The 12,856-nt window shown below is 43.0% G+C and overlaps 1 protein-coding gene across 2 annotated transcripts in view; it reads right to left on the bottom strand.

Annotated features, from left to right (window-relative positions):
• zgc:114200 (Gamma-secretase subunit Aph-1b-like) overlaps nucleotides 1–12,165 on the bottom strand; it is a 36,848-nt gene extending 24,683 nt beyond the window's left edge. The window contains exons 1-4 of one of the 2 annotated variants that reach the window (XM_060908307.1): nucleotides 11,614–12,165; nucleotides 9,166–9,336; nucleotides 3,111–3,184; nucleotides 199–321 (exon numbers count right to left, since the gene is read on the bottom strand). In XM_060908307.1, the coding sequence (XP_060764290.1) occupies nucleotides 199–321; nucleotides 3,111–3,184; nucleotides 9,166–9,336; nucleotides 11,614–11,726 (481 nt within the window). In that variant the 5' untranslated portion in view covers nucleotides 11,727–12,165. The remainder of the gene's footprint in view (nucleotides 1–198; nucleotides 322–3,110; nucleotides 3,185–9,165; nucleotides 9,337–11,613) is intronic. The other variant, XM_060908309.1, reaches the window with a different exon arrangement.
• Nucleotides 12,166–12,856: the final 691 nt, after the last annotated feature.

Raw genomic sequence — 12,856 nt, 5'->3', positions numbered from 1 at the left:
AGAGGACCAAAAAAAGGCTTTTAACATCGTTTACAATTACACTACTTTTGGAAAATAAATCAATTTCACCACATTCAGGAGAAAGCAGTCAATGTTTTCGGTTTTATTTGAGGTGGCCCATCACTGAGTGAAGCCGACATTCAGGTGATGTATGATAAAAAGAAAAGAAAAAGAAGAAACAAAGAAGTGTAGCCTAACCTGAGGTGATAAAATAGTACTGAGAGTCTCCAAAGATGCCCACAGTACCTGGGCCCAAAGAGTCAGACAGGATGTTGATCATGGAGAAAGCACCGCTAATTATCCCGAAGCCGAGCCCTGCCACTGTGCGTGCGCACACAAACACACACACACACATTTACAATGCAGATGAAATCATCCTTAAAGCATATACGCAGAACCATGGCCTCACTTTTTGTTTATAAATGCCTTGAGACCTCAAGAATGGCACAGGAATAGTTTTAAGTGTTAACAATAAATCTAATATAGTAATTTTTATGATTAAAGTGATTCCTATAGGTAGCGGTCTGAGTGAATGACCTTGACGTCATAGCAGGAAGTCTATCGGTCTCATCGCCATTTCCGCTATACTAAAACACAGAGCTGACTGCAACTCCGATCCTCCATTTTGAGCTAATTTATCGCCATGCCACGTAGATGTGTTGCTGGTGGGTTCAGCAACACGACAGAAGGTGGATTTACGTTGCATTCATGGCCCAAGAATGTTCAAACTGCAAAGATTTGGACGCATTTTGTGAGAAGTTCACAGGCATGTTGGGCGCCTACAAAGTGGTTTCTCCTCTGCTCTGCACATTTTACTGAAGACTCGTATTAGACCTCTGATCTGTTGAGGAGCGTTGGCTATAAGCTCGTATTGAAAGAGGGTGCAGGACCAACAATTAAAGGAAAATAAAACTATAAGAAAAGGAAAGCAAGTTCAGTTGCACCAGTTCTCCCGGAGCGTGAGCCGAGGGTTGTTGCTAAAACCCGGGATGGAACGGGACATATTATTGCTCGGGCAGTAACCTCCCCATGGTTGTTGCTAAAACCAGTGACATCCCATCCCGGGTTTTAGTAATTGCCTGAGCCGAGCAGTAATGGCAGAGTACTCAGTATGGAGAAAACGGAGAATGAGTGGACCAGCCGTCTGATTTCTCCGCTGGATACGCTTGCCTCAGCAGCAATATCTCGCCCTTATGTGGAAGAAGCAAATGAACAGAGAACTGAACAAACAACTGAAAGACAGATTGTTTCAAAACAATCAGCCACAAGATTGGTCTTCAAGAAGCGAGAACACAGATGGGTAAGCTGCGATTCTCATTTGTTTACCTGCATTTAGATTAATACATGTAAATTGTATTGTGTATTTAAGTTACCGGTATAAGATTATTTAATTTGCTTCAGAATGTGATTGTCTCAGTTCATCTGATTATTTAATTAGCCTTTTACATTTTAATCAGTGAAAATGCATGCATGTACCTGTACATGCATGTTGCATAAGTTATAACATCTATCCTGTGGGTTGACTCTCATTAAAACAATCAATGAAGTCAAATCAGTCTTAAGGCCCGGTCCCACTGGCCGATGGACACAAAACGTATGCAAAAAGGACACAGCGGACGAGCAAAATTTCGGGGGTGGCTCTATCCGTTTTCATCCGCTCCAGAAATGGACAAAATTGGCGAAAATTTGCGAAAACAGAACGGAAAAGAACAGACGTGGGTAGTATATAGCGGGGATGTTAAACGCATGTTCATAGGAAGCCTAGCGGATGAAAGCGGATGGAAGTGGATGACAGCTCCGAAGGGGTTACCGGTGATAACTGAGAAGCGGACGCATAGCAGAAAGAGCGGATGCATAGCGGATGAAGGGGATGCATCACGTACGCCTAACGGAAACAAAGGGGATGTTGCGCGGATGTATATCGGATGCAGACCGTTCACTGCGCATGCGGGGGGTATGAATTGCGTCTGCTCCGTGGATATAAAGGGATGCAGCACGCACGCCGTCAGCATAAAGCGGAAAGACGTGCTGGCGGCTACATCGATACATCTCTACTACTAGATGATTTTCTCCCCCTTTTTATACAAAATATCGATTGTCCGCTAGGTGTCCTTCTACATACTCTAGACATACTCCAGACATCCTAAATATACGAGATACATCCCAGATATAAACGCTTTGTCCGTTTTAAATACTTTATATACGAGATGCATACGCTTACATCCTTTCTATTTCCGTGCTACTAACGATGAATAGACGTTTCATGTACCTTATCTTTCCTCCCTCTTTCCGTTTTCAGCTGCAGCGGATGTGAGTTGCGAGGATGCCCAGAGGATGCAGAGAGGATACAGCAGACGTTTAACGGATGATAACGGACATAGAACGTTTGTTGCTCGTATATGTCGCGGATTTACATTGTACACGGCAGAAAGTTCATCCGTTCTAAAAGTTTTGTGCAGCTCAAAAACTTTTTGCGCGGATGAAATCACAGTGGACGGATGCTCGATGGATAGAGCGTATGAAGCACATATGCAATGAGTACACAACGGATGCATAGCGTTTTCCAACGGATGGCAAAGATTTTTTTACGTTTTACATCCTCTTTGCATCCGTAAGTGCAGTGGGACCGGGCCTTTAGTTGAGCAAGTCAGTAACGGTATTTCTTACTTTTACCATAAATTATTATTTATATGACTTTGGTCTATAGCTGTCAAAGGCCTCGGCCTTACAACCGGTTCCCGCTGTGACGTCACGCACTCAGCACTGGCTGGCTCAGCGGGGCAGCTCGAATGCCAACTTTGCAGTCGATTTTAACTCTCAAATATATATTTTTTTAATTCCCATTTATGCAGCATACAAGAGTCAAGGATGGAGATACTATCCACTCAGAAATGCATTTAAAAATAAAGATTCTGCGTATCTCCTTTAAGCACATGATCTAACTGGTGACTTGAATTGTTTATCTGAGTGAAGAAATACAGCAAAATATTATATCGTTAGAACATCTCTATCATCAATAACTGAACTTCATAAAACAAACATGAGTGAAATGCATTTCATTCATCTTCATATAAACACTAGTATAAGAGTGTTGAAACACCATATCTTACCATAAGCCATTTGCTGGACAGAAATGGGTGACGTTTCTTCATCGCTAATAGCCACCAGGCCTTCATTAGCCTTCCTAAGGGTGCAACACACACACCTGATCATTTACTCCCTATTTCATTTCTGACTCCCTCTCAGGGAAACTCCCTGCAAGCCCACAGTCAGTCATACATGCTGCAAATCTCAGGTTTGTTTTTGTTGGAAGTCAAACTCACCATTTTCCCTCCTCCTTTTGTTCCAGCTTCAACGGTCTGTATCCAAAAAGTCCAACTTTCTCCTGCTTACCCATGTTTATGATATTTTGCGACTGAGGTGTAATGCTTTTAACCTTGCTGTTAAATATTGCAAATATGTCTGCTCTCAAGTCAAATACTATCTAATAATAATAACAACAACAACGACAGTCAATGACCGCGTAGCTCACTCCAGCCCTGTCTAGTCCAGAAGAAACGATCTAAAGTGGACCACCTTGTGAAATAAATGTTACAAGCTATATCCAAGCTTGCGCTCTCTCAGTTTTTTTTTTAATATTTATATAAAAACATATACACACACATACACCCCACGGAATACCGACCTAGTTGCCAGAAAGAATCCAAAACAGTGAGGAATTGACCGAGAAGAAGCGATTTTTGTTGAACTGCTCAATAAGGCTTAATTAGCCCAGAACTTCATTCATAATTGTAATTAAACAAATCTGGGTAGAAGTTATATGCACCCTGAGCACCCCTACCTTCAGACCAGAAAGAATCAAAATCAGTGAAGAATTGAGGGAGAAGAAGCAATGTGTGTGGAAAGTGCTCGTTAGGGCTTAATTACTCCATATCTTCATTATTAATTGCAATTATGGGTAGAAGCTACATACACCCCAGGCAGACCTGCCTTCCTGCCAAAAAGAATAAAAATCAGTTAAGAACAGAGAGAAGAAGCGATTTTTGTGAAATGTGGACAGCACCAGACAGACAACACATGATGGCATAAGCTCATCGCCTGTTGGCCGGATGAACTAATAATATCCTTCATACATTTCATATGCATCTATAAGTGTTTTCCAGTGTGAAGTTAAAAAAAAAAAAAAAGCGGTCCAAAATAAAATAGTGAAATTGCCAAACGGGTGGCACGGTGGTATAGTGGCTGGCACTGTTGCCTCACAGCAAGAAGGTTCTGCGCTCGAGCCCAGTGGCTGACAGGGGCCTTTCTGTATGGAGTTTGCATGTTCTCCCCGTGTCTGTGTGGGTTTCCTCCCCCCACAGTCCAAAGACATGCAGGTTAGGCTAATTGGTGGTTCTAAATTGACTGTAGGTGTGAATGTGTGTGTGAGAATGATTGTGTGTCTCTGGCCAAGTTTACATTAGACCGTATCTGTCTAGTTTTCTTCGCGGATGCACTGTCCGTTTACATTAAAACGCCTGGAAACGCCGGGAAACGGGAATCCACCAGGGTCCACGTATTCAATCCAGATCGTGTCTGGTCCGGTGCTGTGTAAACATTGAGAATACGCGGATACGCTGTGCTGAGCTCTAGCTGGCGTCGTCATTGGACAACGTCACTGTGACATCCACCTTCCTGATTCGCTGGCGTTGGGATCACACACACAGCGGCTCAGTCCCGAATCACTGCTCGTGCGCTTCACTCGCGCGCTCTGTGAGCTGCGCAGGGCCGGAGTGCGCACCCTCCAGAGGGCACTCGCTGTTCAGGGCGGAGTAATTTGGAGCGCAGGAGGAAGCGCTGAGCTGCACTGACGTTTATTTACACATTTCAACCTCCTTCAGGTGCTTAAACTCAGTGAGAACATGAACATCACAGCCAGGTGTGTTTATCTGCTGGAGAAGGTGTTCGCTTGCCATCCTTCCACTTGCAAGTGGTGAGTGACTTGCGCATGCCCGATATGCACTGGGATCATGTGACGTGCCGTCTAATTAGTCATGTGATTAGCGTATCCGTGTATTGGCGTTGCTGTGTGCATGCGAATCGTGTATTGGCGTTGCTGTGTGCATGCGAATCGTGTATTGGCGTTGCTGTGTGTACGTGAATCATTTTAAAAACGTTAATCTGATGATCCGCTGATTCGAAATAATGTAAGGAGCAATTCCAGCGTTATGGACGTGACACTTGAACTCAAAATGGCAACAAATGACCCAGTGCATGTTTTATTGTCTCCCAGTATTTAAACAGGTGTTGCATATTTTAAGGCTGTACCATACTGGAGAAGTGATAGAACAAGAACAATTCCCATAGTACATCTAGGGCATGCCAGAAAATGCCAATAAAAGATGCGTTATGGATGTGACAGAAAAAGTATCACTTTTCTTGGGTGACTGTACATTTTTATCAAACTCTGTGAAATCGTAAACCTAATGTCGAAATGGAGATATCCATTTGATAGAGGGGTCCAAGGTGAATATTAAAAAAATCTTTGTTTAAAATATTTTGTATTTCATGCAGAGTTTCGGAAGGAAAAGTCAGTGTTATGGATGTGACGAAATTCCGTTATGGATGTGACGCGTCTGAAATAGACATGGCATATGTTTAGAAAATCAGCAATTTAACCACCATAACCCTTTGAAAAACTCTCTAAATATCAGCTAAAACTATCAAAGTTCTTAAATAATATTTAGGATGGCTATTGTTTTGCTGTTTCGTGGATTTTAGCATACATTTCTGTGGCTTGTGGCAATAATATAGAATTTTACATGATCAAAGTTGATTTTAGCTTGGGTTTTACATTATAAGAAAGAAAGACTGACAGTGACATATTAGGTTGGTTACAAATTGGTTCAACTTATTCACATCTGTAAAATACAGGCCTAGGTGAGATCTCTGGGAGTGGTTTTGATGTATTACATGTTGCTTTATTTTTGCATGGTGAGGTTGACATTTACATGGAATTGCCCTAAACAGGGCCTCTATGTGCCAGCCCTGCAATGACCTAGCGACTTGTCCAGGGTGTACCCCGCCTCTCGCCCATAGTCAGCTGGGATAGGCTCCAGCTTGCCTGCGACCCTGCACAGGATAAGCGGTTACAGATAATGGATGGGTGGATGGATAATAGGCAAATGATAATTCAATAAGTAATATCACTGACCATAATTAGAAAATAACAAAATCTAAAAAGATATTTCTCTAAAAAAAAAAAAAAGTGTAGAATAAAATGAAGGGAAATAATTAATTCATCTTCAGTAAGTACTTTATCATGTAGGATCCGGAGCACTGGACATGAGATGGGAATACACCCTGGATGGGACACTAGTTCATTACAGTGCACCATGCCCATACATGCATGGCGGCTTAGGCTATTACTAGATGATCTTAAGACGCAATTTTGAACTTATATTATCAGGCATTCAGAGACGTAGCAGGTAGCAAACTAACTGTAAGGCTGAGTTACAGCTATATCTACTGCTACTTCTGTAGAAAACATTATGAGACATACTCCACTTTATAACATTAGGCATACCTAACGAGCATAAAACAGGAAGTGGAAGAAATGCTGAAAGCAAATCACATGCAACATTACACTGATTCACGCTGATGGGAAAAAGCCTGAAAGCTACATGTAAGGACATGTTACTGGAGTTCAGTTAACTGCGCTGCTACTCGCTGAACTAAACTCAATGATGTTAAGCCAATGCACCTCTGACGCTTTACCCAGAATGCCAGCTCTACATGAACTTTTGACAGCCATAAAATGCAGATGACTGGCCAACTCATCATCTCATTCCCCAGTTGTTCATTAATGAAAGCTCCCTGTCGACTCTCTGCTTCCTCAGCTGGAATGTTGACAGCATGAGAACAATGTACGTGAGTGATGTTCATTCTTGGCTTGTTTGCCACAGGACTACACAGCTCAGGATCAATAAGAGCAGGGAAGAAACACGAGTATGCTCAAATCCTGGGACTTTATCCGAATACCTGTTTTTAGTCTTTTCTTATTTTTATCATTTTATTCTTATATATATTTACAGCACTTTGAGCAACTATTGTTATTGTAAATGTGCTTTACAAATAAAACCTACTTACTTACTAACTTTTCATTATTAGCTCATCCGGCCAACAGGCGATGAGCTAACGCCATCATGTGTTGCCAGCGGTCTCAAAAGTATCACCGGCTATGGCTTGTTATGCCGCCGGCTATTGTCAGTCGAGTCACAAAATTTAATATTAAATATTTCAGACAGCAAAAAAAAAAAAAAAAAGTTGTGAACATAAATTACATCCACCATGTCATGTATGTCCGTTGCCGCGTCAACTGTGTTTACATCCTCGACACGAGTGCAGCCATTACTGCCGCCTGTGTTGCCAGATTGCGCGGTTTCCCGCCCAATTTGGGCAGTTTTAAGTGCATTTTGGCGGGTTTTGAACATATTTTGGGCTGTAAAACGTCAGCAGTATCTGGCAACATATTTTTTTTTTTTACTTAATACAAGAAATTAATGGATGCCAACGTTTTTGCCAAAATGGTATTTTATATTCCATTGTTTAGGCAGCTTCAGCATCATACTGTGAGATTCTGTTCAAATTGTTTTTTTCTTCTATGAAGCCTGAGCCATTTATTTTATTAGTTTATAATTATTGTTTAATTTAGTCTTCAGGAGAGACTGCCTGCACACAGCACTAGTATTAATAATTTTTTTTTCTTACATGAAAGCTGAGGCATTTATATTATATTTTAAGGTAACTTCATGTTGTGCTGTGAGGTTCTGTGCACTTTAACTTTTGAACCAACAGGTGCATTTGGATAAGTAAAGCCTATTTTTCTGCATTTTTGTAGTCCTGGTAATCTTTTATATTGGTAAAGTTGTTTATAGGACCATTTCTCAGTGTCTGTTTTTTTAATCAATAGTTTTTCAGTAATAACTTAATATTTAACATATCACTCAATTTTAAAACAACCCCCACGCCTCCCGCATAGTCTCCAAAATTTCTGTGGGAAACACTGGCGTGCGTAACAACGCTAATCAAGCTTAAGCTAGACGACCCGCCTCAAATACCCATCCCGGGTAAATGTTATCCCAATTTTAGATGGCCTGTTCCAAACCATCCCGCCCCATGAAAAATTCGTACTTGCATGCATATCTATCTATCTATCTATCTATCTATCTATCTATCTATCTATCTATCTATCTATCCCTGCACGCTTTGCGTGCATTATGTCTGCCGCTGGCAGACATTTTACCATTTTGCACCCTGCTGTAAATTATTTGTATCCTGCTATTCTCCCAAACTTTGAAGCCCCTGTGTTGCCCATCGTCTGTCCGACGTCAGCCATGTTTCACAAAAATCGCTTCTTCTCTCTCAATTCTTCACCGAATTTTATTCTTTTTGGCAGGAAGGCAGGTCTGCCTGGGGTGTATATAGCTTCTACCCAAATTTGCATAACAGAATTAATAATGAAGATATGGAGTAATTAAGCCCTAATGAGCAGTTTCCACACAAATCGCTTCTTCTCCCTCAATTCTCCACCGATTTTGATTCTTTCTGGTATGAAGGTAGGGGTACCTAGGGTGCATAAAACTTCTACTCAGATTTGCTTAATTACAATTACTAATGAAGTTATGGACCAATTAAGCCTTAATGTGCAGTTCAACAAAAATTGCTTCTTCTCAGTCAATTCCTCGCCATTTTGGATTCTTTCTGGCAAACAGGTAGGTATTCTTAGGGTGTATATAGCTTGCAACGTTTTTTTGCGCAAGGTGGCCCACTTTAGATCGTTCCTTCTGGACTAGACGGAACCGGAGTGAGCTACGCCGTCATTGACGGTCTCGTTACTTGTAGCCTCTATGCGCAATTTTACTGGGATGTACTCATTCATATTTGCCACGGAAATGCCACAGACATTTTCATCTTTACTGATTAGGCTTTTCTTCCCGTTCTACATCCACTTCTGTTTGCATATTAACCTAATCCAGTCACTTGTTCCACTATTGCTGTGTGTCTACACACTCCAGCTTGTGCTTATACTGTATTCCCATATCAGTACATGTGAAAGAGATTTTAGTAATGTGCTCACACACTACTGAATAAGCACGCTGCACACTGAGGAGAAAGAGCTCTTACCTGAGTAGCCTGTAGTAGGCAAATCGGAAAACTTCCTGAAGTAGGACTGAGAACACGACCCCGAATACCAGCAGACCCTTCTGTAACTTGGCATCGTCTGCATTGCTCGCTTTCACAGCAATGAACCAAACCAGAGAGGATAACAGGAGGGACAGGAGCCAGAAGAAAGCACTGAAACACACACACACAATCTTTATGAATGACGGAATGACACAGTGGATTGCTCAAGTTACAGTGAGCTACTTGGTAGTTTAGACAGAAATCAGAGATCATCTATGGCCCTAATATTAACATGAGCAAAAAATCAGAGGGAACAGTGTGGTTTTTGTTTGTGAGAAGATTCATTAAACCTCTTTTAGGCAGAAGAATCAAGTTACTAACTAAGTACACTTCCACACACGGAGTTACTGATGCATCCATTTCTTATAACGGCTTGAACATTAGGAACACATAGATGGTTTTACATCCAGATAGAACTTATTTAACTTGGCCAATTCATAGTTTTTGGGTTTTCTATAAGCAAATGTACGGATTCAATACTTAGCATTGGTTTGGCAAGAGAAGGTTACAGAAAACAGGGTGAGTGACAATAAGATTATAATAGCATCTATAATAAGATCTCAATAGCATCTGATAGCGGAGCTGAAGCTTTCATATGGGTACCCATCCATCCATTAGCTATACCGCTCATCCTACTAAGAATCAAGGGTGAGCTGGAGCCAATCCCAGCTGAGATTGGGCAAGAGACAGGGTTCAGACTGGACAGGTCGCTAGTCTATTGTCGGGCTGACACAGAGAGACAGACAGCCATTCAGGCTCATGAACAACTAGCCAGTTGACCTAATCCATGCGTCTTTGGACTGTGAGGGGAAACCAGAGGAAACTGAAGCAGGCACGAGGAGTAACATGCAAACTCTACACAGAAAGGCTCTGGTGGACCGGCAGGTTCAAACCCAGAATCTAGTCACTGTGAGGTGCCACCTCATACGGGTATCAGATCACAAACATAAACAAAAAAATCCATCTTTCATCTTGTTAAATATACACAGTACGATCAAAAGTTTGTGGACACCTGGAATGGGATGTTCAACAAGCACATAAGTGTAACAGGCTGGTGTCTACATACATTTGGCCATTATAGTGTACGCCTCAAGATGTTATGTTACAGGCATTTAGCAGACAGAATACATGTGCATCAGTGAGAACGGGGATGAGAGCGTAGTGAAGATACAAGGAGTAGACGCAAAGAAAGTTGGTGAATTCAAGTACCTGGGGTCAACTGTGCAGGAAAATGGGGGCTGCGATAGTGAGGTGAGAAAGAGAGTGCAGGCAGGGTGGAGCAGTCGGAGAAGGATTTCGGGAGTCATTTGTGATCGGAAACTCCCAGCAAAAGTGAAAGGTAAGATGCACAAGACAGTAGTGAGACCAGCTGTGATGTATGGATTGGAGACCGTACCCTTAACGAAGAGACAGGAAGCAAAGTCGGAGGTGGCAGAGTTGAGGATGTTAAGGTTTGCGATGGGAGGTCGGACAGGATAAGGAACGAGCACATCAGAGGGACAGCACATGTGGAGAGCTTGGGAATGAAGCTAAGAGAGATGAGACTGAGAAGGTACGGGCGCATCCTGAGAAGAGATGCAGAGCATGTTGGAAGGAGAATGTTGAGGATGGAGCTGCCAGGCACACGAAAACGAGGAAGGCCAAAGAGGAGATACATGGATGTGGTGAGAGAGGACATGAAAGTGGCAGGTGTGGTAGAGAAGGATGCGGAAGACAGGGAGCAATTGAGACGAAAGACCCGCTGTGGCGACCCCTAATCAGGAGCAGCCAAAAGAAGACGACAGGCATTTAGCAGACGCTCTTATCCAGACAGAGAGCAGCCTGGGGACTCTTCAGCCATTCTTACTGGTCCAGGGAATCGAACCAGTAACCTTTTGGTCCCAAAGCTGCTTCTCTAACTACTGTATTAGGCCATGACTTAAATGATTTAAAGATTGTTTCATTAATAACTATAGACGTAGGAATGGCTTTTACAGTCCTGATTGAGACTCATGTTCGGTCTTATGGTCAGGCACTGATCAGTGACTTTTGTAATGTCTAGTCAACACCTGAAGAGTAAAAACGACAATCAATCAGTGAACAAAAACCGGCTGGAGTGGAGAATAGCAAAGCCATAAACCCAAACTCAATAAGGCTGCTGTTATCTGAGAAGGAAAAGCAATGCTGAACCCTGACACCGTGTTAAGCTTTGGGTTTACTGCTGTAAAATCACACAACAGGCTGATATCAGAGCTCCATTAGTGATTTGTTCCTGCAGGTCTCTGATCGTTTGTTCAACTCCCATCACAATGCCCTCCACAGCACATGAGGGCCACCTGAGGATTGACCAGTGAGCCAGGACGGCTGTAGTGTTGGTGCTGGTGTTAGCGCCACCATGACTCTACTCACCCCGCGATCAGGATGATGACTCGCAGTGGATCTCTGGCGATGGTGAAAATAAAAAGGGCGAAAGCAGGGCCGAATGCTATAAAAGCACAGCCGAAAAACACCGCCACAGTCATTGTAGTAAACAAACTTCCAGCTAGCGAGTTAGCAATACGAGTGCAGATGTGAGGGGGTTTAAACACGTAACCAGTCTCGGGTTGAAGTTTTTCAACTCCACGTAAACGCCTCGATAACTGATGACAGCTAAACTTCTCTTAAACACAACAAAGAAAGCAGACATGCAAGAAAAAATGTCATTTCACCGGCTGCTAAGAAGGAACCCCACCAAGGCGACAGCCACAGTGTTACTCACGGACCGAGGAAGAAACCTGCGATTAATCATCGACAGTATTTCACTCTGATTTCATTAATATCCCTTGAATCCAATTTCATATCCGCTTTTTCTTGTGTGCCATCTTCCCACCCTTGAATTCCCCCTTTTTTTCCCCTCGTAGCAAAGCATGCGACTTCCTGAGGCTTTTGTTTGGCAGATTGTTTGCTTTGTACTTCCGGGTTCTCCATCCACGCCAGCAGCACTGGGCCTCGTTCCAATCACACTAACCGCTCACTCGCCCGAGAGTGTGCACTTCACTCTGCTCTTTATTAGCATTACTCCACTTTAACGTGAGTGAACTTTGTGTTCGAGAAACACGAGATTTAACGCCTATGGTTTGGGGTCTCTTCTACTACTACCACTACTACTAATAATAATAATAATCTCATCTCATCTCATTATCTCTAGCCGCTTTATCCTGTTCTACAGGGTCGCAGGCAAGCTGGAGCCTATCCCAGCTGACTACGGGCGAAAGGCGGGGTACACCCTGGACAAGTCGCCAGGTCATCACAGGGCTGACACATAGACACAGACAACCATTCACACTCACATTCACACCTACGCTCAATTTAGAGTCACCAGTTAACCTAACCTGCATGTCTTTGGACTGTGGGGGAAACCGGAGCACCCGGAGGAAACCCACGTGGACAACATGCAAACTCTGCACAGAAAGGCCCTCGCCGGCCCCGGGGCTCGAACCCGGACCTTCTTGCTGTGAGGCGACAGCGCTAACCACTACACCACCGTGCCGCCATATATCATCTCATTATCTGTAGCCGCTTTATCCTGTTCTACAGGGTCGCAGGCAAGCTGGAGCCTATCCCAGCTGACTACAGGCGAAAGGCGGGGTACACCCTGGACAAGTTGCCAGGT

The sequence above is a fragment of the Neoarius graeffei genome, chromosome 25 (genome assembly GCF_027579695.1).
Source record: "Neoarius graeffei isolate fNeoGra1 chromosome 25, fNeoGra1.pri, whole genome shotgun sequence".
In the NCBI taxonomy this organism is placed as follows: Eukaryota; Metazoa; Chordata; class Actinopteri; order Siluriformes; family Ariidae; genus Neoarius; species Neoarius graeffei.
Note: the sequence above shows the minus strand (reverse complement) of the source record. Positions and strands in the feature narration are given on the sequence as shown.